This window comes from Coloeus monedula, assembly GCF_965178545.1.
Source record: "Coloeus monedula genome assembly, chromosome: 13".
Taxonomy (NCBI): domain Eukaryota; kingdom Metazoa; phylum Chordata; class Aves; order Passeriformes; family Corvidae; genus Coloeus; species Coloeus monedula.
In genome coordinates this window covers 13,117,049-13,142,400 of record NC_138793.1, presented here as the reverse complement: position 1 = coordinate 13,142,400, position 25,352 = coordinate 13,117,049, and the positions used below count along the sequence as shown (strand labels likewise).

The window sequence follows — 25,352 nt, the reverse complement described above, 5'->3', positions numbered from 1 at the left end:
ACAGTGAAATCTGTTCTTTCACATTTACTTGTTCTGGCATTCAGTGAAAATCAAATCCCACAGAAAACAAGATTTTGCTTGCTCCTTCCTTTGTTTCCCTTTCCTTCCTCCTCCCTGAACTGCTTTTTCCCCATATTCTCTCTCCGTCACAAACCAGCAGAAAGGTGGGTCTGTTAAGGAATTTACTGCCTTGGTAGAAAATCTGCAAATCTACAGAAGCAGAAAATCTTGTCATGACTCCTCACAAATGGAAAAGGAGAACTAAATGAAATCCCACTGGGATGCTCTGGCTACCTCAGTGTAACAAGGTTCAGTTTAAGCTGCTTGTTTCACTTGCTACATTGTCTGGTTTTAATCCAATTTGATTTGGGACAAGAAGTAGTTGCTTTTCTGCCCTCCAAGAAGCAGCGGGTATAGCCAGAGCCTATAGCAAAGCACTGGCCCATCCTGCCTCGTGTGCACACACACTGAGCTGTACTCATTTATTAGCTCACACTTTGTAGATGACCTTTTCTCATCTGCAACATTTTTGATTATTTGTCAAAATCTCACCAGAGTCCCTTCAACAGCTAAAGCACCAGTGTAGGTGCTATGGCAGCAAAGCTCCCGTGATGTGGAGGCTTGGAGCTGGCTGCTTCCTCACCCTAGGGATTACCACAGTCCAACACCAGATCATCCCTGTTAGAGGGAGATGTGGAGGACAGCCCTTCTCGGAAAGGATGGCTCTCCAACTCCAGCTTCCCCTTCCCCACCAGCCACCCCCCAAAACCACACCTCCGCAGGGAGCAGTAGGGGCTGGATTGTTGCCAGCCAAGCAGCCACCACAGCCAGCTCTGGCCAGCACTGCACTGTCCTCCAGGCCTGCTTTTACAGGAATTAAAATTAAAAAAGGTACTGCCCCTGCAATAGCCTGGAGAAAAAAATTTTAAAATGCCCATACACAGCAAAGAGCAGGGCCCTATCTGCAGGAGCCACAGCACTGCCTGGCTTTACCTATCGCCTCACACCAGATTTACTACAGGAATTGCCAAGGGGCCACCCTGCTCCACAATAACAAAATCTTCCCAGAGACAGAGGCAGAAATAGCCACAGAGTGGCTTCATGCCTGAAACACCAGCAAAACAGCTCAGCCCCTGATGACAACAGCCCTGGACAGTGCAACACTGATTTGTTTCATCCTTCCATCCCAAATCTGCCCCTTTGACTCCAGATAGAAATGAGAAAATATTTAATTAACACGTCTGACCTTTTATCAGTGCTCAATGCTGATGGCTTTCTGCACACCAGTTAGGTGTGCCTTCCTGCAGCCTGCTGCAAACTTGGGAGTAGGACAACGTTACAAGGTTTCCTCACTTACCTTTGAACATTTTCTGATACTCCGTGTTTGAAAACTGAGAACCTGAAAGTGTCATCTTCCATTATTTTAATAGCATTTATGTTTGTATCTCTTATTCCTATATGGTGGTATAAAGTAGAAAACAAGTGTTACCCAGAAAATCAAAGGACTGCCTAGAAAATCAAAATCAAAACATTTTGATTCTTTTTCCTGTGTTATGTTTAAAACTTTCCAAATTTCTTGTGGTAAGATGGGGTTTGAGTTGACAGAACATAAATGATGCCTCAAAATAGCTGAGAACAATAAGCTCATTGTACTAATATGGCAGAGAGCATCCTGCTCCTTCTGGTTTAGCTGTTACCAGAGACCTTCTCACAATGACATTCTACCAACCCTTAGTTCCTGATCATTGTTAAAATTCCAAAAATTCTCATGTCAGTGAGTTATTTTCATTTCAAAGATGTCCCAGGTGTGTAGCCTGACCTTGCTCAACCCTTTCTGTTGCCCTCACCTGGTCAGATCAGGATGGTTCAGTGAGGACTCATTCACTAAACACCTTCATTATTTTAGCCTGAAGCTCAGTGTGACCTGGAAGTAATACAAAGCAAGAGAAACCTCACCTGCATAAGGGAACCCTTGGTAATGTTCATAAGACATGTAGTCAATGTTACTGAGACCTATTTTCAAAGTACAGCAGCACCAGTTATATTTGATAATTATAAACATTTTATTTTTACAGTATAAAAATACAGGAACAAAATACTATACAGAAAAATATAAAGTTAAGTTGAGATCTTCTCAGGCCCGTTTAAGACAAACAGGATCACATTGTGCAAGCCCCAAACTTCAGAAAATAAAATTATCCTGGCAGTTGAAGTGGTGGCACACTCAATCCGAATAGGACAGCTGCTGCTCACCATGTCCAGAGCAGAGGTGTGCCAAGGGACAACCTTCCAGCACAGGGAAATTAACTTGTCTTGCAGCTTCCAACATCCTTGCAAGTTTGACTTTGTTACACATAAAATGGAACTGAAGTCCCGCTCCATGACCTGACCTGGAGATGAACACCCCAGCCCTCAGAGTATTTACAGTAAGGTGCCACAAGCCCACCTGCCCACACACATCCCCGAGCTGTGATCCCACCCCAGGGGCTCACATTTACACAAACCAGTGGCTGCAGCACACTCACATAAACACAACTGGAATCTCTCTGTGACCAGTTGTGAGCTGGAAACTGTGATTTAACAAGGCAAATGGTCAGTAAAAACAAGCTGATTAAATCCCTGAGCTTCCACTAGTTCCTCAAAACAGAAAAAAGCAAACTCCCCTATCGCCAAACTACAAAAGCAGCCAGCATTCTTTTCCAATGTACTGGCTGTTTCACTACATTCCTGTCTTTAAGAAAGAACACTGGGCTGCAGCAGCCAGCCGTACAAGAATCATCTCCCTCTTCTTTACCTGTACTTCTCCAGGACTATTTTCATTTTCCACAACCAAACTGTCCAAGTTTGCTTGCAGGTAAAGCAGGAAGGAGAGACAGGAAAGAAAGCAGAGAATTAAGGAATTACAGTGCAAATTATATGCTCATGGAAAAAAACCACAAAGGAAAAAGGTTCTCTCTAGATTTTCTACGCCTGTTCTCTCCATGGCCCCAAAACAGGATCCATCCTTGTTAGGGAATAACTGCCAACTGACCCTAGACCTTCAATAGAACATTGGGAGCACATTCCCCACAGCAGTGCACTTGCCTTCACACTGCCTATCAGCAATGCTACGAGATGCCTTTTCATCACCCGGTAATCACAGCAGGATTCCACAAGAAAGTGCAGTGGGAGTCTCAGGTCTTCAAGCTCCTCTTATTTTATTCATTTGTAGCAGAGATTTGAAAGTCCCTGTGCTGTATTCACAGTAGAAAAAAAAGTGCAGCAACACACACTGGAGACACTCCAGGAATTACTGCTGTGCTGAGGCAGCTTGTGGAGTTCGAGTAAAAAAAATTGACAAAAGAAGAAATAAGGGCAGGCCTAAAGAGGAATACAGAAAAAGAAAGGAATTTCTTTGGGCACCAGCACATCCCAGTTCCTCCCCACTGCTAGAAAGGTGCTGTAATGGATCCTGTCTCCTGTAAGCAGCAAGTGCAGGACTGAGCAGTTGTGTAGGGTTATCAGCAGCATATGTGGACAGTCTGTGGCAAGCATAGGGACAGCTCACTGCCACTTGTAGATATTCACCATCTTCTCTGTCAGAGTAGCCAAGAGGTGAGTTTGGTTCACTTCCAAGGGGCAGATATCCAGCACAGGCAGGTCAGCTGGCAGCTTCTGCAGCAAGGAACCACTTCCAGCATCCCAGAGCTGTGGGAGGGACAGACAAGGTCAAGGACTGAGCCAGAAGAGACCTTTCTCTCTCCAGAAAAGATTTCCTCAGTTTAGTCAGAGGACCCTTTCTCTACTTCCACACCCTGCTTGACTGGTCTTCAAGCAGACTTGCAGCACAATGCCACCCTGACCACCCACTTTGACCCCACTCATGAGCTCTCATGCAGCCTGCTGTCCATCTTCTGCATTTGGGCTGCTTTTTTATACAAAGGGCAACCCTTCTCCTCCTCTTCCCCATCATTCCTAAAAAGCCTGCATCCTTCTCCCACAGCACTTACCATGCTAGCTATCCCACCGAGTCCGTTACACCACTCAGAGGGCCCAGTTCTGCCACTGTGCCCAACCACATTCCCCTGGGGGACAACAGGGGCTCACTGCCTGTGTGCCCTTTGATGGATGGGGACCACAGGCCTTGGCTAAGACTTGGAATCCCATGCTATCAGAAGTTACACCTGCCACAGCAGTACAACAGACCAGCTAGTACAGGGGCAATGTGCATGACAAGACAATTCCCACCAAATCACACCTATGCTGTGACTGATAAGGCTCCTCTCCTAAGAACTGCAATAAACCCTTACACCACAAGGAAAGGAGCAAGACATACCAGAGCAGAATTGGATGCCTCATCACCAGCACACACAAAGACACTCCCGTCATCCTCTGGGCTCTGAAAAATGGCATTTTTGGTCAGCAACTTGCAAGTGGGCCCAGCACTGAAAGTCTGAACCGGGTTAGAAGAACACACCACATCTTCAGAGGCCTCTGTCAGTGGGCTGCAAGTCAGTTCCATCATCACACAACGCACACATGGGTTATTTTTACCTGTGTAGTAGAAATAAAAAGGTAACTTTTGAAAAATGTACTCACAGATGGGCTGTGGCAATACAAGCAGCACCACCCTGCAGCTGCCTCCTTTTGCTCACCACCAGTTTTTATCTACGTGCAGATGCTCACTGCTCTAGTAAGAGCAGGTGCTGTGTTTCTGCTGTGCCCACAGCACCACAGCTGTTGCTGAGCTCAGCCCAGCGCAGTGAGAAGCAGTGGGAAGAGCCCTGCAGACACACCCCAGTACGTACCAGGCCTGTACGTGGCCAGGCAGTGCCGTGTGTTGATCTCTGTTTGGAGATCGATGCAGCCTCCGGGTTCCAGGGACAGGTGATGAGGCCGGTAAGAGTTGCCGGCTTTCTGTTCCCAAAAGCAGGCTCCTTCCAAGGTCCCAGCCAATATTCCGCCATAAGGCAGTGACGCTGAGGCCATCCGGGGCAGGTAGGACAGCGATACCATGGGGCACCTGGAAGGGTCATTGGCAAGAGTCAGTGCTGTCAGCTGCAGCTCTGCTGGTATCCTGCTCGCTGCTGCAGAGCTCCAGTTCTCCAAGTGCATAGCAAAGAAAGGGCCTAAGCAGGCTGTGAGGATGGTCCTTCAAGCAAGGAGTCCCAATGAATGTGTCAAGTATAAATTAAATTCAGCTTAACTACTGAGCCTTATGTTTTACAGAAGCACCAGACAGCACACATCAGATGAGCACAATCAGTGTTTGATTCCCAGAGTGTAAGAAACAGAAGCATCAGAATTTCACACCTCTTTGTGATTTGTCCTTTCAAAATTAAATACTAAACCCAGCTCCAAAACAAATTCAGCTCTTCTGTTTATGCTGCACCAGTGGATCTACTTCTGACCCTTGTGTGTCTTAAAAAGAGCACAAGTGTTTGGCAGATGCGTAAGTTATATATATACACGATACAACTTTATGAGAGACTTCTCACATTTGTGCTAAATGTGAATTTTTGAATAAGAGAGTCACATAATACAATTTAAACAATTGCAATTGTTGCATGATTTTACTGAAAGAGTGATAAAGTTCTGGAATCATCTGCCTGGGGAGGTGGTGGAGTCATCCCTGGATGTGTTTAAGAAAAGATTGGATGTGGCACTCAGTGCCATGGTTTAGTTGAGGTGGTGTTAGGGCATGGGTTGGACTCGGTGATCTTGAAGGTCTCTTCCAACCTGGTGATTGTGTGATTCTGTGATTTATGGAAAAAGCTCTGTTTAACTTGATGTATATTAGTTGAGAAGAATGACAAATCCTTCTGCCATACCTGGACTTTTGAGGGACCAGTTCTTGGACATGAGAGTTTGTGTCTCTCAGATCATATATCATGATAGAGCCATTGACCAATCCAGCATAGACATAGTTTGTGTCATCGAGACACCAGCAGCAGCTCCACACAGGACGACCAGCATTGTATGTCTGTACCACAGTGTTTGTTGCCAAGCTGCAGAAGAAAAGCAAAGTGTTGGCCAGTTGCACAAGCATCTACTGATGAGAAAACAGCATAGTTAAAGTAAGCTAATCTAGCTTTTTAAAGTCTTCAGACAAAAGCATCTCTCTTTCGATGGAATTCTCAATTAACTCCTCCTTTACTCCAGGCATGAATCTAAAAACCCAAACAGAATAATCCCTTGGATATTGTCAAGTGATTTATAATTCTTCCAGGCCAATGCTTCTTTTTCCAGCTTGATCTCTGAAGACTGGGAGAGGAAATCCCACAGCAGGGTCTCAGCTGCCTTACTGGCAAGAGAAAGGTAAGTTACTTTTCTGGAAACAATTAGGAGAAGCAACTCTGGTGTAATCCCGTAATACCACATATTCCTGAGATCATAGGGCTCATCTCTTCAGATTACATCTCTCATTAATTATTTCCCCTCTTTTTACACAAGAGGAACAGTATTTATGCCTCAAAAGAATCCAATTTAAGCAAGAGTGAGACAGTGAGTGGGATGAGGACAGTTAAAAGCACGTTTATAATACTAATTCTTCCTTCTACAAATCAAGTTTCTAAAGAAGAGGGGAGTCCACAGAGGGGCGCAGCCCAGAAAAGCAGATGAAGTTGGTATCAGATCAGGACATATTTGCAAAGGGCAGCATTGTCAACATGCATTTGCACACTGAGAACAGCAAGAGACAGAAGACTGCACTTATCAAAGTAACTCCAGATATCCTTTGTAACACATGTGCTTCTCCCTGGGGAAAGTAGTTGCTCCCAGGTAAGTGTAAGGGCAACAACTACAAAGACCTAGCTGGTGAAACAGGGAGTTTGATATCAGAGCAGTGACTGGGTCAAAACAAAAGGACGAAAAAAACCCCCCAATACCAAAACAAACTCACAGTGCTCTTTTAAACAACTGCAAGCCAGAGCAGGAGACATAAAGACATCTTGGATAATTCTTTTGGGGAGGATGACTGTGGAATGAGTAACTAGAGAAGAAAGATGTCCAAAGAAGGACTATTCTTTCAGAGGGAAACTGAAAAAAGTATGAAGATGCTGTTGAGGCAAACACCTAACTCCAAGACATTCTGGGTTCAAGCACAAAAGCAAGAGGATCACAAGCTCTGATGCAGCCAGCCAGGCAGTAAGAGGCAGATATGGAAGTGCCCGGTTCCTTGTTGCAGTATCTGCTCACTCTTCAGATCAAACCATGAAAAGAATTATCAGCCTGATCAGTTAGAAGTCTGACATCTTGACTTGAGCATCAGAGACAGTTTTGTTTACTTTTAACTAGTCTAGCAAACGTTTCAACATGGTTACAGGAAAGCAACATTCTGTACATTTTTGTTGCAGGATTAAGTTGTCTTCATTGCTTCACTTGTAGGAAAGAATTGAGACTAATTAGTCAAAAAACAGACACTTATCTTGCCTAACCCAATACTAACAGACAAATTGCACAGAGATGTTAATATAACTCAGTAAGAATCAATCAGCCAATAAAGTTTTGAAGCACTGTAAGATTAAGACTGAAGAGCAGCAGAGCAGCAAGAACACACACTCATAAGCTGTAAATTCCAACAGGACCGGACACATTTTTCTCCCAGTCTCTGCATAATTAGTCTCCAACCTGCTGCTTTAAGTCTCTGCTAGCTCTAGAGAGCCTCTAATACATGCTCAACAATGCTGTTTATGCATTTCATACCCCAGATGAATTCCATGATCTGCAAGAAGTTTAAAATCAGAGAAACCAACATCACTGCAGGGAAGGAAGAGCCCAGCCTAACCACCCCTTATTTCTGCTTTATGTACAAGTTCCCACGCTTCACATTTCCCTGCAGTAACAGAAAACCAAGTGGACAGTAAATGTCATTTCTATATGTTACATTTATTCTCAACAAAATTGGCCAATCTGTGCTGAATTACTTGTTTTCCATGGGATAACTGCCAGAGAGAGGTTGCTCCATGACACCTCCACCCCAAAGATGCAAAAGCATCAATAAGCCCTTCCCTCTGCTAGTTCCCACATGCAGGAAAACTATGCAGACCTGATCTCATCTTTGCAGCATCTTTCAGAAAGCAGAATAGAAACCAGAAATCAGAATAAAATCCAACCCAACCTCTTGCACATGGCCAAACCCTGCAGGGACAGGCAGCAGGGCTCACCTGGTGAGTTTAAGAGTGCTGTCCAGGGCAGCAGAGAGCAGCAAACCATCTGCTCGAGTGCCGAAAGCCAGGTCCCGAATCTGTTTACTGTGGATGGGGATGTACTGACTGCTCTTCAGGTTGGCCAAGCTCATCATCTTAACACCACAACCTGCCATGGACGAAGGGTAAAGCAGATTATTGCAAAGCAGCATATGCATAGAACTTGCTATTCTGTGCCAGAACTACAGAGTCTGCATTGAAGCCTGTGGTGGGATGACGATGTGAGTTATTTGCTGTTCTGGATAAGAACTGCCACAAATCATTCTTTAATTCAAATGGCAACAAGGCAAAATCCTTAAGGATCCGAGTCAGCAACAGCAAATTCGGTACCAGTGTTACAATTCTTGTTACAAGGCCTGTTGCTCTTTAGCCAGCTTCTTCAAAGGCACTCTTGCCCAGATAAAGCCACACAGAGCAGGATTACATGGCTATTTAAGAGAACAAGCATCACAGCAAAGAATAGTTACAGGTGAACTTAACCTGTGTGCTACAAGAGTCACCACAAAGCCTCCATTCAGAGATTCAGTCCCTGGCTACAAATATCAGAAAAATGAGACCAGTTAAATGCGGAAAACCACTTTTTTATGCCTAGATAAGGCACATTAACCTCAAACCCATTAACCGAATAAAGTAAGTTTCATCAGTCAGAAAGCACTTCGCAAATAACTGCTCTCAGACTCCTAATGCCACATCTATTGCACTGAAAAAGCCACTGGCACTGGTCCAGATGTCAGGTCACTGGCCCCTGGACATAACAATGAGACAAAACCAGGGCTGTCCGTGCCTTCTTGGCTTCCTATTTCCTCATTAGGAAACAGTGCTTTAAGCACTGACATTAAAAGGAGTTTGCTTTTGGTTGAGGTTTTTTTTTTGGTTTTTTTTTAAGGGTACTGACAAATCAGCTGCATGTGCATCATCCACCTACAATTTGGGAAGCAATGTTTCTCACTTAACCACTGGAAGCTTCTCTGAAGGCCCCACTGCCAAGCCCCTTCTTGCAGAAGTTCCACCTTTGCAAGGATTACCAAAGGTGCATGTGGCATTCCAGCAGGAGAGTGGAGACCCTCTGGTGGGATTCTGCCATAGAAGTGCCAGGGAAAACAAGCTCCTTTGATAGACAGAAGCTACTGATGCAGGGGCCAGATGAACTATGGGGAGCCTTACAAGTATTCTCAGTTTACAAGGCACATGTAAAGGCCAAGCAGAGAAGCAGGGAGCAGGGACAAAGCAGAAATTACATTAACTTTTACTTATGAACCCCCAAATGTTGACTTGCTTAATTACCAGGAATAAAAGTAGATTGTGGAGAAGGCTGGGATACCACAAGACAACTCAGTGAGTCACAGTATGCCATTACTCTGCAGTTCCCAGTCTGAGACACCAAAAAAACCTTTTCCAAGTGGTACTTGCGCTGGCTTTGGCTGGAGGGGAGGCTGCCTGGGAGGCAGGTGCGGGAGCTGCCAGGTTGCTGCGAAGCGCTCACATTGTACTGGGACACCAGAGCCTTCAGCTCCTGCAAAGAAAAAACCCAAAGAGCTTTAATGCATCACCAGCAGTGTAACCTTCTGCACTCTCTGCTTCAGGTGTTCCAACTGTACTTGTTCTCAGATAAAAGAGGGAAATACAGTCCCATTTCCATGCTGTTCCTGAAGTACTACATTTTTAAGTAAATGGCCTATGACAGCATGCAACACAAGCATTCAAATGCTGTGTAAATTCTGGCAGAATGTACTCAAAGTCTGTTGTTGTATGTATTACACCCTGTGAAAGAGAGGACTCTTGGGCAACACATAAAAGCCAGTAACAATTATTACCAGATCAATGCTGTTTAGAAGAGAATGAACTGCCAAGTATTATGTGCCGCTAAACCTCAAGAGAAAGTCAATTAAAACCATTTTCCAGAATTTCCAGAATACCCCATAAAAAAATAAAAGCCCAAGATTCAACATAAAGGGCGTTGCAGGAAACAAGTCAGTCTATTTAATGATGATGCCCCTGTTCTTGTAAACCCTGTGCAGCAAATTCCAGGAACGACACGACTCTCAAGAGCTCCAGTCCTGTTTTCTACCACCTCCTCCCCTCTCTTCCTCCAGCTCAGTTGATGAATGCTCAAGGATACTCAGCAAAGGCACAGACAAGAACAGCTTCTATGAGGAACAAGATATTCCTTGAATTCCTTTTTCTGCTGAGATCATCAGGGGTGTGAGGTGGGGAATGCAGGTAGTAGCACCAGCATATTGTGAGTCAGCTAGAGGTGTCCCTTCCCAAAAAGCATTTTGACCATCTTGTAATCCAAGGTCAAAACCAGACAATACAGGATATCAAGGATATTTAAGAGGAAAGCTGCTGCAGGAAAATTGCTACTTGCTTTCTGTTGTCAGAGCAATGCAGGTTCTCCTTCAAACACTATGTAATCTTTAAACAATTAAGGGTCACAAGAATGATACTATGAATATATCAGTAATTGCAAGTCGGCCTCAATAGTGAACCAGCCACCACCACTTAACCCGCATCGAAGCAAAGGCAGCAGTTTTCAAAGAGGAGAGACCAAAGTTCAAGCTCTACATTAATAGTTATCAAGACCTATAACTTCTGGAAGCTGCTCAAGAGGAGAGCAGTTCTGACACTTTACAGAGGTCTGATCTGTTTGGCATCAAGCACATTCCAAATGTCCCAAGGGAATATAAAAACAAAAAAAAACAAAAAAAAACAAAAAAAAAACCAAAAAAAAAAAAAAGGAAGTTGAAGACTCCAGATGATCCCATTAGAGCAAGAAAAGACAAAACAAAAGAAGGGGTGTGAGGGTTGTCAGGATGCTTATGATGAAAGCTGTAGCTTCAGGCTTAGAGTAAGCAGTCAGCAAAAACACAGGTAACTTAGAAGAAAGTAACTTTTAATGAAAATTTTAATAAACTCATTATTTCTAAAAGGTGAGGGGAGGAGACTATGACTGGGGATCAGAAGTGATTAAAATTATTTGTTGCTCTGGGGACCTTACAAAACTCTCCTTGTCACCGGCACTCAACATTCAACTTTCACACAAGTTATTAAAAAGGAAACCAGGCAATTAAAATCGCAAGGACTGTTAGTACAATGTTTACATTTAAACACAATGGACAAATCCAGCAGAACCAGGAAGTCTTACTGGAGGCACATTAGCAAGGTGATTAAAAACATTGTGCTGCAGACAAATTCCACTAATTGTGCTCAACAGAACGTTCTGTTCATTATGGAAAAGCCTATACTTTCCTTTAAGATGCTTTGCAGAGTTTTCCTGATGGCTGGTGTCAACTAAAGGCCTTGAGAGCAGACTCCTCTCTCTGCACATGCTATGGCTGTCCCTAGATTTCAGCTTGCCTTTGCAGTGATGAATGAACACAGTCACACTGGGGGGGAAGAATGGGCTATACAGCAAAAGTCTTCCTAAGGAGCATGCAGGAGAAACAGAAGAGCACAATGAATAGGAAAACCACCAGCTACAATACATTCAGAACAGTTTTGAGTATTAGGTTACAGCCCTAATAGCTCATATGAAGCTTTCAAGACAAAGGTAACAATGACTGTCATTCTCTGGCTGTTTCCCACAGAGCTCTTAGAGAAGCCACACCTGCCACCTCGCACTGCAGAGCACTGCCTTTAATAGAGAAACACAGGACACGACAACCTCAAAGCTGTGGTGCAGCACTGCAGACATTCTACCTTGCACCTCCCTTTGGGGATCGGGTTCAAATTCAGGCTAAAGGACATGGAGCATTTTTAACTGGCTTCACTACAAACAGCAGCAAGGAAATACCAGCTTTCACTTCCCCAGACATCAACTGGAGGTGAACACAGAGATCACAAAGATGAACAATTTTTATACAATAAAACAATTAGCCTAATATTTTTTCTAGAGGCATTGGATACACAAGTTTGTATTGATATTTTGCCATTCAATTTTTTTTTGGATGCTCTGAAAATTCTATTTTAAAAAAGCTTTTCCATTACATCAAGCAATATAAACTGATCTCTGCAAGGCTCACAATTACATTTGCTTTCTTCTCCACAGCAGCAGACACTCTCCCATAATTTCCCTGCCAGTCCTCCTTTTCCTGCTCCATACCCAAACAGAGCTACTGCTTCCCATGTGCAAAAATCAATTCTCCTACCCCAGCTGATCAGAAGGCAGAGATGGTTTGCTTATCATTAGCTACTTTTACTGAAAATGCTGGCAGATTCAGGAGGAGTACTGCAGTAGCTCATATCTCATTCCCAAGTTCTTTTTGCTCCTAAAGGAAAAACATTAGGTAAAAGTAAGGTGTCAGCAGCACTGGTTCCAAAAGACAAGCCTGAACCTCCTGTGGTGAGCAGGACACAGCTCAACACGGCCCCCATTCCTGAGGGCTTTCTTCCAGAGCTCTCCTCAACTTCAAGTTCCTTTTCTCATGTACTTTCATATAGCTAAAGACTTGAAAACCATCAATTTCATAGTCTCAATAACATTACATACTTCAATAACAAAGTACAATGAACAAGACCGTTAATGGGTAAGAGCATGGAAAAAAGCATACAAACCTAAAAAAAGGTCATAACTAGTGCTGTGACTGCTGCTGGGCACAGCTCAAGAGCACTAGCAACAAAAAACCCTGAACAACCCAATGCTACACTGCAGTCACCCAAACAGGGCTGGGCTAGAAACCTCCCAAACCAAATGCTTCTATGCAAATAGTTACTTTACTATCCAGCTTCTCATAAAACAAGGAACTCATTAGGCATCTGCTCAAATTATAATCAAACAAGTTAAAGACTTATTGCAGACTTCCTGCTGACTTTTTTTGCTCCCCAGTATATTCTTTTACTTTCAGTTTATTCATAGTATAAACAAGCACCTTAAAATTGCTTCCAGCATTTGCATTAACCACTACAGCACAATGATGAATGCAGTATAAATACTGAAACAGAGCTTAAAGAACATGGGGTACTTAATCTTTATAACATGTGACTTCAATTCAGTTAGACTGGACACTCCATCATTTAACACCAAATGAATTGCAGGAAAACATTATGGACCTGCAGTTTCATCTTATTTGCATTTTTCTTAAGCCAAAGTTTGAAGTGGACAAATTTTCTTATTAGTGATGATGAGCATATGGCTTCATGCAGGAATTCAGGGAATTTATAAAGCTTTATCTTATGTCACACAGGAAGACTTCAGCAAAGAGGATGTTGTTTAATGTACAGATATGAATAGCCAAGACTATAAAAAAACATCCAGGAACAAAGAAAAGCATAAAATAAAGCAGGCTGCTAGACAGTGAGAGGATATAATCTGCCTCATATAACAAAAAGTAGCAAACCGGCAATGAAACAGGCTCTTGGAAAACTTAGCACTGGTGGAATACACCCCCTTATTCACAGCTGGAAGCACTGGCAGAGTCCATAATTTATAGGAATCCTGCAAAAGCAGCTGGGATGGGTTACAAAATATCTCAATATTGCATAAGGCAGAAGGAAGCAGTAATTTAACAACCCATCATTTATAGTCAGTAATTTGTGTTCTAAGAGGTGCCTCTCAGCAGCTGCTCAGCCCATGTATAAAGCCTCCTGTATTGACAGGCCAGGTCCCAGGGTACCAGAGGGTGCTAAATGGGAATGTTGACTAACCTTCCAAAAAATCCAAATCCCTAAGAATTTTTGTTATTCTTTTGATTTTGCAAGTAGTCATGCCTCTTCACAAATTCTCAAAGCCTCTTGACTAACTAGTGATAATAGGTTGTATTACAGTTTTACTACAGAGATTTCCAAAGCTTGTTTTGATGCAACTACAAGAAAGATGAGGAGAGTATGTCTAGTTTTTATTACCATGCCTTTCTAGGCACCACAAAACCTGAGGAGGAACCTGCAACATTGGCAGCCAAACAACTCTACTGCTGGGCTGCAACTTCAATTAAGTAATAAAAGCACAAAAAAAGTCAGTGTTTTTGTAGCACACATGAATATTCCAGCGCAGGATGTTTTTACCAGCTTGGAATGATTCACCAATTGAGATTACTAAATCTTGCTGATTGTTAAAACTGGAATCCTGTCTTCTCTCCTCTAAGGGAACATGGAAAAGGCAGGTTGAAGAGAAAGAAGTCCTCTGTGCATTTGTAGCATGAGACTCACCTGAACTTGCTTGCGGAGTTTGCTGCATTCATCTGTCAGAACCTGGAGCTGGAGACGGCTCTGTGCAGATTCCAGCTCTGCCTGTCTCCGCAACATTTGCTCCTTTTCTAAAGAGCTGGAGGAAGGAGAGAAAAGCAATCCTTAGGACAAGGTATTATCTAAGATGCTTTTCTGGGCTGTCAATTCCTGCCCTCTGACTTCATACCACCAGCCCTGTTCAGGAAAATCCACAAGTAACAGAAAACCTGGCATTGCACTAACCCAACACATTCACCTTGAGATACTGAGTTATGCAATTGTTCTGAATGACTCACTCAAGTATTGTTCCAACAGACTTTCTCCTCAACCTCTCCAAAAGGATTAATTTAGTAGAGGAGAGTGAAAGAGAAATCAATTTTCTTTCCCCTACAGAAATACTTCAGCAAATCTTATACCATCAATGTCCATGTAATACACTGTGTCAGTAACACAGCACATCATAGCATAACTATATACAGCAAGATCTTCAAGCTTGTCTCTACTACCAGTAGCTAATCTTGTACTTCAGGAAAATATATCTGTACCAGAAAAAAATGATACAGATAAATTCTCTGTGAATGCCCATAAAGAGGCCACATTTACTACCTCACCTTAAGCCCAGAAGTGCATATACACCATGTAGCAGCAGCACTTTTGATAAGTTACTTGAATTTATTTCTCTTTCATACAGATTTACATGAATGAATAGCTGAAGTAGGGAAAGAAACACCAACACTCCTTAAAATTAGCTGTACACTTGGTCTGTGTTGCCCACTGCATTCCGTACTGCAATATTCCAGTTATTTCTGTCGTTCATATGCAGGGAGCTCTAGCTTGCCTAAGTATTTTGCAAATGCACAGACCTAGCCTTGCGTGTTCCAAAGCACAGAATTCTGTCATTTCCTCATAGCTTTTTCATGTGATTTTTTTTCCCTGCAGAACAAACAGGTGAAATGCCTATTTAACCACCACAAACACATTCTTTATATAAGTACCCAGAGCCTGGAGGCTGGTGAGTTATTCTGAATGTGACAAACAAGCCTCATGATCTTATACCTAATTCAAGACTACATGCAAACAATACTGATGCATGCACACACACATCTGTGCTCCATTCGTGGCTCTGTGCCACAAGGCAGCCACTGCCAGCAGCTCCATGGACTCACAGGCAGTCACCGCTCCCTGCCTTACAACAAAAACAGGAGGCAGAGGAGGGGCAGGGCTAGTGGGGAAGGGCTAAGTCAGACAACCCCCTCTCCATGAGAGATAAGATTTACACACCAAATGCCTTCTGTGCTTCTGAAAACCATGTTATATATCATTTATTTTTGTGTTAATCCAGTAAAAGAAGCATGACCCTTCTAAAGGCACACTTCAAACACCATCAGGCTGTGGCAATCTGGAGAGAAGGGAGATTCTTCCCTTCATGACTGTTACTCCTCAATCATTTCTGATCTATAATTACCAGGATAGCGAGGTTTCTGTTGAAAGACTGCCTTGAAAGAACAGTGGTATAGTTGTAGACAGGTGAAGAAATCCCAATTAAATTCTATTCAACACAAGACTCAGAAGAACTCAGATATCTGCAGCCTTTTAATTTCAGAATAGTATCTGTGACAGCATCTTACTGAAAATAAATGAGTCCTCATTTTCATACCTGCTTTTCCTTATTTCAATACAAAGTCTACATTTAAGTGGGAAAGGGAAGTGGAGTCATAGTAATGCCTGCTGACCTTTTGCAAGTAAAGCTACATGAAGAGTTTGACAAAGCAAGATGGAAAGTGATTCATATGAGGTATTATTCTGTTTAATGCATGCAGAAAAGATGGTAGAAAAGGTCAGCTATTCACCCTCCTTGCATTCCTAACTATGCCTTGATTTTCCTATCTAATGATGAATTAGCAATATACAGCTTTTTGGCATCAACTCTGCATGTTCTCCCATGATAACATTTCAGGATACAGCACAAAATAGCTTTTGCTGTTTCAGGGCCACAAAATGCAAACTCAAGAATTCTGTTCCAAAAGAAAATTAAAACGTGCAACACAGCAAGGCCTTGGTTCTTTAAGTCAGCTACACTCCTGATACACCCCAAGGGAATAAACAAATTGCTTTAGGTAATACAGGAAATGAAAGCATGAAGTAGAAGCCAGAGTGCAGCTTTCAGTGCCAGGTGCCTTTCCATGGAGACTCCATACCTCCTCATGCGCTCCTGCTCACTGGTATCCAGCGCTTTCAATGTGCGGGCGTACAGGATCACGATGTCGGAATGCTTGGCCTTCTTATTGCACTGAAATCAAACACAAGCTCAGTTCATCTACAGGAATTTAACTATGCAAACTATGCATCCCTGTGAGTCCCTAGGTTTTGTTTTATTTAGCTCTGAAGGGAGGGGCTGTCTACTGGAAAACAAAGCCACAAACACACAGCATGTTTGCATGACGCTCCCTCATACAGACACCAGAGCTCTAACCAGGGCTACAACAACAGTTTAAGTTGCATATCCTATTGTACCTTTAATAATCCATCTCCTTGCTTCCCACTAAATGTATTCTGCTAATGCACCAGCAAGGCAGCACGGTCAGGTACGTTCCAGGGACAAAAAACCCCAAATCAGACAAAGAAGGGAAAACAAGATCTGAAACAAAACACCAGCCCAACCTCGGGTTTGAAAATACCAAGACTTGCTGCTTGGCCAACAGACAAGGATTTAGGAACCCCTGAGTTTACTCCCAACTATTACTTCTGTGCTATATTCCTTTTATCAAATTCTACAGGCCCAAATCCATAGAAGTGTTCCAATGTTGTATGAAACACTGACATCTCACTGATTTCTGTGACACACAGGGAGTCAAATATGTCAATAATTTTGTGTATCTAGCTGCAACCATTTAGTACTTTATCTTCACCTTAAAAAGAAGGCAAGTTAGAACTTGCAGATGCCATAATTTCTTCCAAGTTTATTGTTTTGCAAATATTCTTTGTTGATGAGAAAAGAGGCATTGAATACTCAGATCGAGTAACCTCTGCTAAACATTTAATTACTGTGTGTGCTTCAAATGCAGACTTCTCTATTACTTAGGAGCACAAAGATATCACAAGCAGTAGTTTCAGAGCAGACAGCCTCCCTCTCTATAAAGAGCTGCCTTGCAAAGCAATAAATGGCTAAGACAGCTTTCCTAGCAGCCAACAGCTACCACTGGCAGGATCAGGAATGCTGCAATTTCACAGTAACTCAAGCCACTTAGTATACAGACCATGCACAGCAACTCTGTGCTATTCAACCAGAGAACGCCCAGTTGTAAAGGACAGAGACTGAAAATGAAGGGAAGATGATTCAACTTCAAGGATCTCTCCAGGGCAAGTTCTCCCAGGAACTTTTTAGTATTTTTATCAATGGAAGAGAAAGGGAGAGCAAGCAACACTTGAGATGTTAGTGTTCAAGAAGAAAGCAGTCACAAAATTCCAAAGAGTAAAGGTGCCAAGCAGGTCTCTCAGAATTCTGGGCCTGAAGTGGGGGAAGAAAAGCTTACACGGAATTGACAGGGGTAAGAAAAATCAACTTTGGGGCTTTGCTATGGCAACAGGGATTCTTTAGGTTTAGTCATAGCACACTTCAAGAGGAAGTTTCTTGTTGAGAGGAGGGAATCCTGCAAAGTCAAGCAAGAACATGGAAGCTCTCAAAATGACAAAGCCAAAGAAACCCTGGGCTTCCAGCCACCGACTCAGAAAGCAGCAGTACTGAATCCTATTTACAAGGTACTCGTTGACCTATTTTTGGTCAACATTCCTTCATGGAGAAAAGGAATAAGGAATGGGAACACATCACAGAGAAGTGTAGACCTCATCGAAGAAGATCAGTTAACCATGGAAAGAAAGCTGGAAAGAAAACCTTCAAAAGCTGATTTACCACTTGCAAATGGACATTAAAGGACGTCACTTGGTTCTCAGTTCGCTCTCTGCAAGCTTCCTAAACAACCTGGTCCTCTTAAAGGCTACAAAACTGAAAACTAAATTAGATGATCTTTAGGGTCCTTTCCAATCCTAACCATTCTGTGGTTCCAAAACAGTTCTCAGACAGATTTCTTGTCCAATAACGTATTCTTTATGCTTAGTTAATTGCTTCTAGGAATCCATCTGCTATTTCCATTCCAGGTGGTTCTCTCCAGGACTAGAGTGGGGCATTCTGAAACCATTTCTAAGTTTAGCACTTCAACTCAAACTTTTGCATCTGCTACTCACAAATACTCTACTTGGAAGAAGATCCAAGTCATAACCATCCTTTAAAGTACTGCTACTTGTTACTGGCCTAATAACATCAAAATAATGGTGGGGTTTATTACTTCTGAGGCACAAATTAGGCACCCATAGTAAGTGCTTTAAGTGCTTTCCAGTGCACATAAACACCCATTTTACCTGAGGGCACTTCCCTGCCTGTCCCTTGAGCCACCTCTCAATGCATGTGTAGCCAAAGAGGTGTCCACACCGCAGCGCTGACAGACGGTGGTCCCCAGCATTGGTCCACTGCTCAAAGCAGATTGCACAGGTATCTCCCTCCTCCTCATCCAGAGCTGCAACAGGAACTGATGGCCCCAGATTCTTTTGTGGAGTTGTCTAGAATTACAAATTAAAAAAACAACACAACTGTTTCAGAAAATGCAGCCTTTATCATATATAATCTGTCTCCAAAAGCATTTAGTTCACCTTACTTGCTTTTGCTGGACTTCAGCTTCATCTTCAAGACTTTCATGCTCTGCAGAAGCTTGAGGTGGCTCTGCTTGGACCTGGCTGGAAACTGAAAAAAGCATTGCTTAAATGAACTGATTCATAATGAGGGGAAAAGGAGTTTTCCTGCTTTGATCTGAAATCATCAGGGCACAGGTTAAGTAGTGACACAGCACAGGTTACAAAAAAGCTTCAGGTCAGTGCCCTGGACACAGTCTGTGTGTAAGGCCTTCTATACATCGACAGTAGTGCCAAAGAATTTTACGTTTTCTTTTATGAAAAGCAACAGAATTTCTGAAAAAGAAGAGGTCTTTTAAGGACAGAAATTGTTATCAGAATTTTCTGACCTGCACAAAACAAACAGACCTGATCTATAGTTAGGCTGATGTAAGGTTATATCCCTGCATCATTATGCCCTGAGAAAGACAGACACCAATATGCAGAAGTTGCTTTGCCAAGGGATCTAAGCATGCATATTTCATGTGCCAAGAAAGCATTTCCCGCATGCTGGCTGTCCATTCACTCTGACTTCAGCAGTTTTCCAGCTGGTAATTGTCTGAACTATCAATTCTACTGGTATTCTCCCTATGTTTTTGTGGTGGGCTTCTGTCAGCCCATCTGCTGGAGGCACAGGCACACTGAATTGCTACACGGGGATCACCATCACTAGCATAGTAAAAAAAGGAGCAGAAATCACTGACTCCTCTCTAGCTCCTGACAAAACAAGAGTTATTAATCACATTTAGTAATCAAGGCAGATACTTTCCATCCAGTGGAAGTATTACCTAACCCTGGCTAATGTCAGTAAAGTTTTCAGCATCTGTGGTTCTGGGATGTAAGAGGAGCCACTGGCTTATATAAACAACAAGGGAATTCCAGAAAATCCAACAGAGAGCATATGTTCATACAACAATATACAGCACTTAACAGCTTGAGCTCCTGTCACATGTAAAACTAGCCCAGAGCAAGAAGAATAGACCTGTTCAAAAGACACCTCACAGACATACCCTTTTAAAAAAGGGTAATGAGGTAGGCTGGCCAATCCAAACCAAAACTGAGGGCAGAAAGTAAATCATAAGGACATTCCTCAGAGACTGAAGTAAAAAGATATCCTCGTTCTTGTATTCTCTGGGCATCAATAACCTTGACTAGCAAGTTAACTATTTGTCACTCTTACATGTGACAAACTGTGTATGTTCATCACAAACAATGTCACTGAAGTGTGTTTCAGCCTGTGAACACGAGTTTAGATAAAGAATTGTGCGACAGAAAGAGATGAGGAAAGAAAAACAAAAAGTACCTCCATCTCCTCAGCTAAGAGTCACAAGTTACAGGAATGAAAGTTAAACTGAAGAAGATTGAAATCTCAAATAATTTAAAAATACTGAATCAATCCTTCTCCGAAAGCACTTACTGATGTTCAAATTGTGACCTGATGCCTTCAATAACGCTCCTTGATAATATGTAACATCAGAAAGATGGCAAGCAATCTCTAAATTCAAGTTACAAATAATCCTGGAAATGTTCAGAATAAGTAGCAATCTGCAAACAGCAAAACATTATTTAACATTATGGTAGCAATCACCCATTGCTGCTGCTGCTGCTCTTAGGAGCTGCTTGCCAGGAAGCCGTGTGGCAGCAGCCTGCTCCTGTCAGCTGTGGGCACAAAGATCTCTGAGCACTGTCTGTTGTGAAGCTCAAAAGGATTTCCCTGCTGAGTTTTCAAACAGCAAGAAAAGTGTCTGAAATCAGTCTCTACACAGCTCCAATACTGCACAAACCTCCTGAGCTCGCTGCTGGAGATGTCTCCTGGGCTGATGGCAACAGTGGTGCTGCTGCCTCCACTGCTTCCTCCTCCTCCTCCGAAGTGCTGCTGTCAGAGTCACTCACTTCTACTATCTCGTCTGGGCGCTGTTCCTGGGTGTCCCTCGCAATACGGGGGGGCTCCAGGTGTGGAACTGGTCCTGCAGCTGGCTCTTGGGTCCTGCTGAGTTGAAAGTAATGGTCCAATGCTGCCCTGAGTCCAGAAAAGCAAGAAACAAAAGCTACAGTCGTTTCAGGTAAGCTAAAGTCTCAGCATGTTTCTCCATGAATGTTTACAGGAAAATTCCCAGGCTTTGACTGCAGCAGGAAGATGTCACAAGTTATCAAGTCAGGCCTTCTCTGGTAGGGGGGCAGTCACATAGGATAGCCCACTTTGTGAGCAACAGTGAACAATCAGCAGGATCAGCAACAATTCATTTCACTCAGTTCAAAGAAAATCTTCTCATTACAACAATGATACTGCCTTTTTTGGGGGAAGAAGGGGATGGTGGGGTTGGAGAGGAGAAAAGCAAAGTAGTATCATTCACTAATAAGCCTAAGGAAACTCCTAATCTGTCTCTCCAACCCTAACTCAGCTCTGGTTTCTGGAGCCACTGGTACTACGAAATGCACATTGACTACTTTGTGTCTAGTCTTTCTACTTTCCCTCTTCTTTTCTTCTAGGAACTTCATCCCTAGATAGAAACATCCTCCCCTCTCCCCCCATCAGTTCAGATATCATCTCAATTATCCTTCAGATTCAAAAGAGTTTCTTGGGTTGCCTTCCAGCCCTCACAACTACAGTGACCTTCACAGGCAATCGGAGGGCAAATAACACAGTGGTGTTTAATCACTTTGGAGGAGAGGAGCTCTTGGTCTCACTTAATTTAAAAGAAATGCTTCAGCTAATTATAATTTCACCCTTGGCATGTACAAAAGCTAGAAAGATGAGACAAAAACCAAATAAACTAGAAATTGGGATTTCTTTCTGGCTGGAGAACATCCCCACTCACTCCCTTTTAATCCCATCACAAATGGTATTAAATAGACAGGATTTTTTATTTTGTCTGAAAGTTAAAAAAAACAAAAACAAAAACAAAAAAAACCAACCAAAAAAACCCTACAGAAAAATATCAGTTTGCATGTTTGTGAAAGTTTCTACAGCAACTGTCACCAGAAAATGTAATCAGGCAGTCCTCAAATCAAAGGTGAAATGCAAATCAGAGCACAAGCTCCACTGAGCTAAATGCTGGCTGGAACTGCCAAGAGTCAGCACTGCTGCAGGAATCACGGACAGGAATCTGGCTGTGCAGAGGGAACAGTAGCAGCAGAAGCTCTGCAAGCAAAATTCAAAATGTAGAAGGGCTCAGAAGTCAACACCACCCCTGCCAACACATGAAACAGGGGGACTCACTTAACAAGGGCACAGAAGACACCAGAAGTTGCTGTGCTATTACCTAGCTTAAAAGGTAGGCGAGGTACCCTGGATTTGGCCCCAGCCACACACCTGGGCTGGGCTCTGTAAGCCAGGAAGCAAGGCAGTTTTGAACTGGCGCTGGAGCGAATCAGAGGGCAGTTCAGACCCAATTTCCCTTCTGCTTTACCTGGCACTGATTGTCATCTGGGAATCACCAATTCTCTGCTGCCTGCGAGCTCTCCTCACTTGCGGACGCTGTGTGAGCTGTGGCACAGGCAGTGGTTGGTACAGATCAAACGCCCCTTGCAGCCCCTGCAGCTCACTGGGGGCCACGGCAGGACTCGGCGGTGGGTCAGGCTCTGCTGCTGCTTCCCTTGTTGTACCAGCATTGGGTGTGACAACAGCATCATCAGCAGGAAGGGCTGCAGTGCTGCCTCCTCCTCCTTCACCCAGCACGGGAACGTGGGACGAGAGCACTGCATGACCAGAGGGCTCTGGGGCAAGTGTCCGGAGGGTCTCCACCGAGTAACCAGCCACTGGCTGGAGATCAACTTCCATCTCTTCTTGAGCCATTTCTGCAAAGAGATGAAGAAAACGAGGATTTACTTGTAAGTGTAGCCTGATGGTAGCAAGAACCAGGTATAGCACTCAGTGACTACAAAAGCTTTTAGAATTCAGAGTCAAGAGAAAATTTGTCCTTTGCAGCAGAGCTTAGCCACAAGTCAATACACATATGTGAGCTGGGAGCACCCTCCCAGAGTCCTGGGCTCAAAGTCTTTGGCTCGACAGCAGCTAGCACCAGAGGCACATTGCAAAATCAACTTAAATAAGCATGTGGATGAGTACATAAAGTTAATGTTTTCTTGCTGGCATCATTTACTTGCCAAGTAAATTCATGTGGATCTTGAAGAACAGTAGGAAATATCTGAGAGACTCCCTGGTGAGCAGCAGTGCACAAGCACTGACAGATACAGCCAGAAACAAGCTCTACGACACAGTCCTTTGCTGCACTGCTCTCAGGAGGCGGGCTGATGTTCAAGTTTCTTCAAATAAAATTCCCTTATCATAAGAGATCACTGTGACCCTTACCCAGAGCTCACTGAACAGCCCTTCAGGTATTTACCAACACCAGGCAAACCCAGAAAAGGCATGACAGCAGAACACGTGACTGAGACACTATTGGTACGAAGTTATCTGCAGCATCAGCATTTGTGGATCCACATTCAGCCCAAGAGTGGATAAACATGAAATTTGCAATAAAACTGCAAATATCCTATTAAGGATACCTTAATACTTCTACACCTTTGGCATATGGATTTCAGGTTACCTCTGAACACGAGTACTATCTTAGGGTTTGAAGAAAAACAGGAGACAATAGTTTGTGTATTATTAATTCTTATGCTGCTGTCAGCCACCAAATTAAGAGCACTTTAGTCACACTGTTCTTACAACACAAAAAAGTTCAAGATTATTTTATTAATTGAATGGACAGATGCACCAAAAACTCACAAAAGTCCTTTATTGGAAGAGGTGTGTGGATTAAATTCTGCAAGCTGCTGGAAGTCATTCACATTCTCCAAAAAGTACTTAGGCAATCATAAACCTGGAAGGCATTGGGAATTGCAGACCTTTAGCACTATTTAGAAGCCCAAAGCACACACCAAAACTTACCCAGCTAGGGCTGTACAAACAGACCAAAGGCTGGTTGTAGTAGAAACAGTAGTTAAAAAATGTATACAAGTATTAATAAAGGAGGATGTACTAAAGCTCAGATATTTTTAGAGACCTTTTAAGAAATTCTAACTTATGAGTAATTTCATCATTCTTATCCTAATTAACAATTCAGCCTAAGCTAGGCCAGAAATAGATGTTACCACCTCCCACCAGAACAGCTGCATGGCCAAGACATAGTAATATTCAACAATCAAGTACTGCATCTCTAGCATTATGTTCATGAGAGAACTGCCACCTATACACATAATAAACCCTTTATTTTCACCATACCTAGAATCATGATGTTAAGGGGTTGGAAGAGATTGGTTAAGGATACAATCCCAACCCCCCCTGCCATGGGCAGGGACCCCTCCCACTAGACCAGGTGGCTCAAGGCCTTATCCAGCCTGGCCTGGAGCACTTCCAGGATGGGGACATCCACAGCCTCCCTGGGCAACATGTTCCAGTGCCTACTTTAACTGTGAGATTTATAAAAACGTCAATACTGGCATTTTCACGGTTAAATCTTGGAATCTGGTCAAAGGAGCAGTGCTTCCTCCAGCCAGCCAGCAGCCTACCAGGCAGCCCCGGGAAGTGCCCGCAGACGGAGGGTCTCCCAAGCTTCCTGGGCCCAAATGAGAAATTCCGAGCACTTCCAGAAAGCAGAGCTTGGCTGGCAGCCTCAGGGCTCGCACCCGAGGGCTGAAGCTGCAGTTTCCCCTTTCGGAGGGCACCCAGGCCCCGCTCCGCACCGCTCGCAGGGGTTCTGCCGTACCTGCTTTAGCATGAAATTAACAACAACACCCCCCCCCCCGCCCGAACACGACCCAGACGAAACACGCGCCCCACAAGAGGAGGTTCTCTGCCGGCTTTTTCATAGAGCTCGCATATTTTAACTACGAACCCGCCGCAAAAAAAGCATGGGAGCGGGATACCCCTCCTTCGGCAGCCGCAGGCAGCCCGAGCGCTCGGGAGGAACGAGCCGTGCTGGGGGACTCGGCTCGGGCCATAGGGGATCGAGCTGTGCCGGGGTCCCAGCCCGGTACCGGCCCAGAGCGACCCGCCCTGACCCCACCACCCCCTCTCACCTCCACGGGGCCCAGCCGCCCGCTCGAGCGCCGCGCCGCCCCGCCCCCGCCGCCCTATTGGCTGGCCACGACCTCCGCGCCTGCTGCCATTGGGTGGGTCGGAGCCGTTCCCGCCTTCTCATTGGCCAGTCGCTCTGTCCGTCTGTTCAACTGAACTGGAGGTGACCGGGCGAGAAGCAGGGAGGTAGGGCCTGCTCTGATTGGTCAAAGTGCCTCCGGGGAGGCCGTCTGATTGGGCAACGAGGCCCCTGACGGCCT

General features: G+C 43.8%; 1 protein-coding gene across 1 annotated transcript; it reads right to left on the bottom strand.

Annotated features, from left to right (window-relative positions):
• Positions 1-3,520: 3,520 nt before the first annotated feature.
• Positions 3,521-25,108, bottom strand: RFWD3 (ring finger and WD repeat domain 3). The gene is made up of 13 exons (XM_082289965.1): positions 25,095-25,108; positions 22,481-22,868; positions 20,855-21,090; positions 19,058-19,143; positions 18,765-18,962; positions 16,547-16,638; positions 14,331-14,445; positions 9,471-9,699; positions 8,145-8,295; positions 5,811-5,987; positions 4,788-5,002; positions 4,316-4,533; positions 3,521-3,687 (listed from the first exon to the last, which is right to left on the bottom strand). The coding sequence occupies exons 2-13, from the start codon at positions 22,864-22,866 to the stop codon at positions 3,544-3,546; spliced, it is 2,247 nt and encodes a 748-aa protein (XP_082146091.1). The 5' UTR covers positions 22,867-22,868; positions 25,095-25,108; the 3' UTR covers positions 3,521-3,543.
• Positions 25,109-25,352: the final 244 nt, after the last annotated feature.

What these genes read in the sequence shown, in the direction of transcription:
- RFWD3 (XM_082289965.1), bottom strand. Translation starts at nt 22,866, where the DNA reads ATGGCTCAAGAAGAGATGGAAGTTGATCTCCAGCCAGTGGCTGGTTAC. An exon ending in CTGGTCCCTCAAAAGTCCAG is followed by an intron (nt 5,003 to 5,810) that starts GTATGGCAGAAG and finishes TGACCCTTCCAG; the next exon opens with GTGCCCCATGGTATCGCTGT. An exon ending in CCTGGCCACGTACAGGCCTG is followed by an intron (nt 4,534 to 4,787) that starts GTACGTACTGGG and finishes TCTACTACACAG; the next exon opens with GTAAAAATAACCCATGTGTG.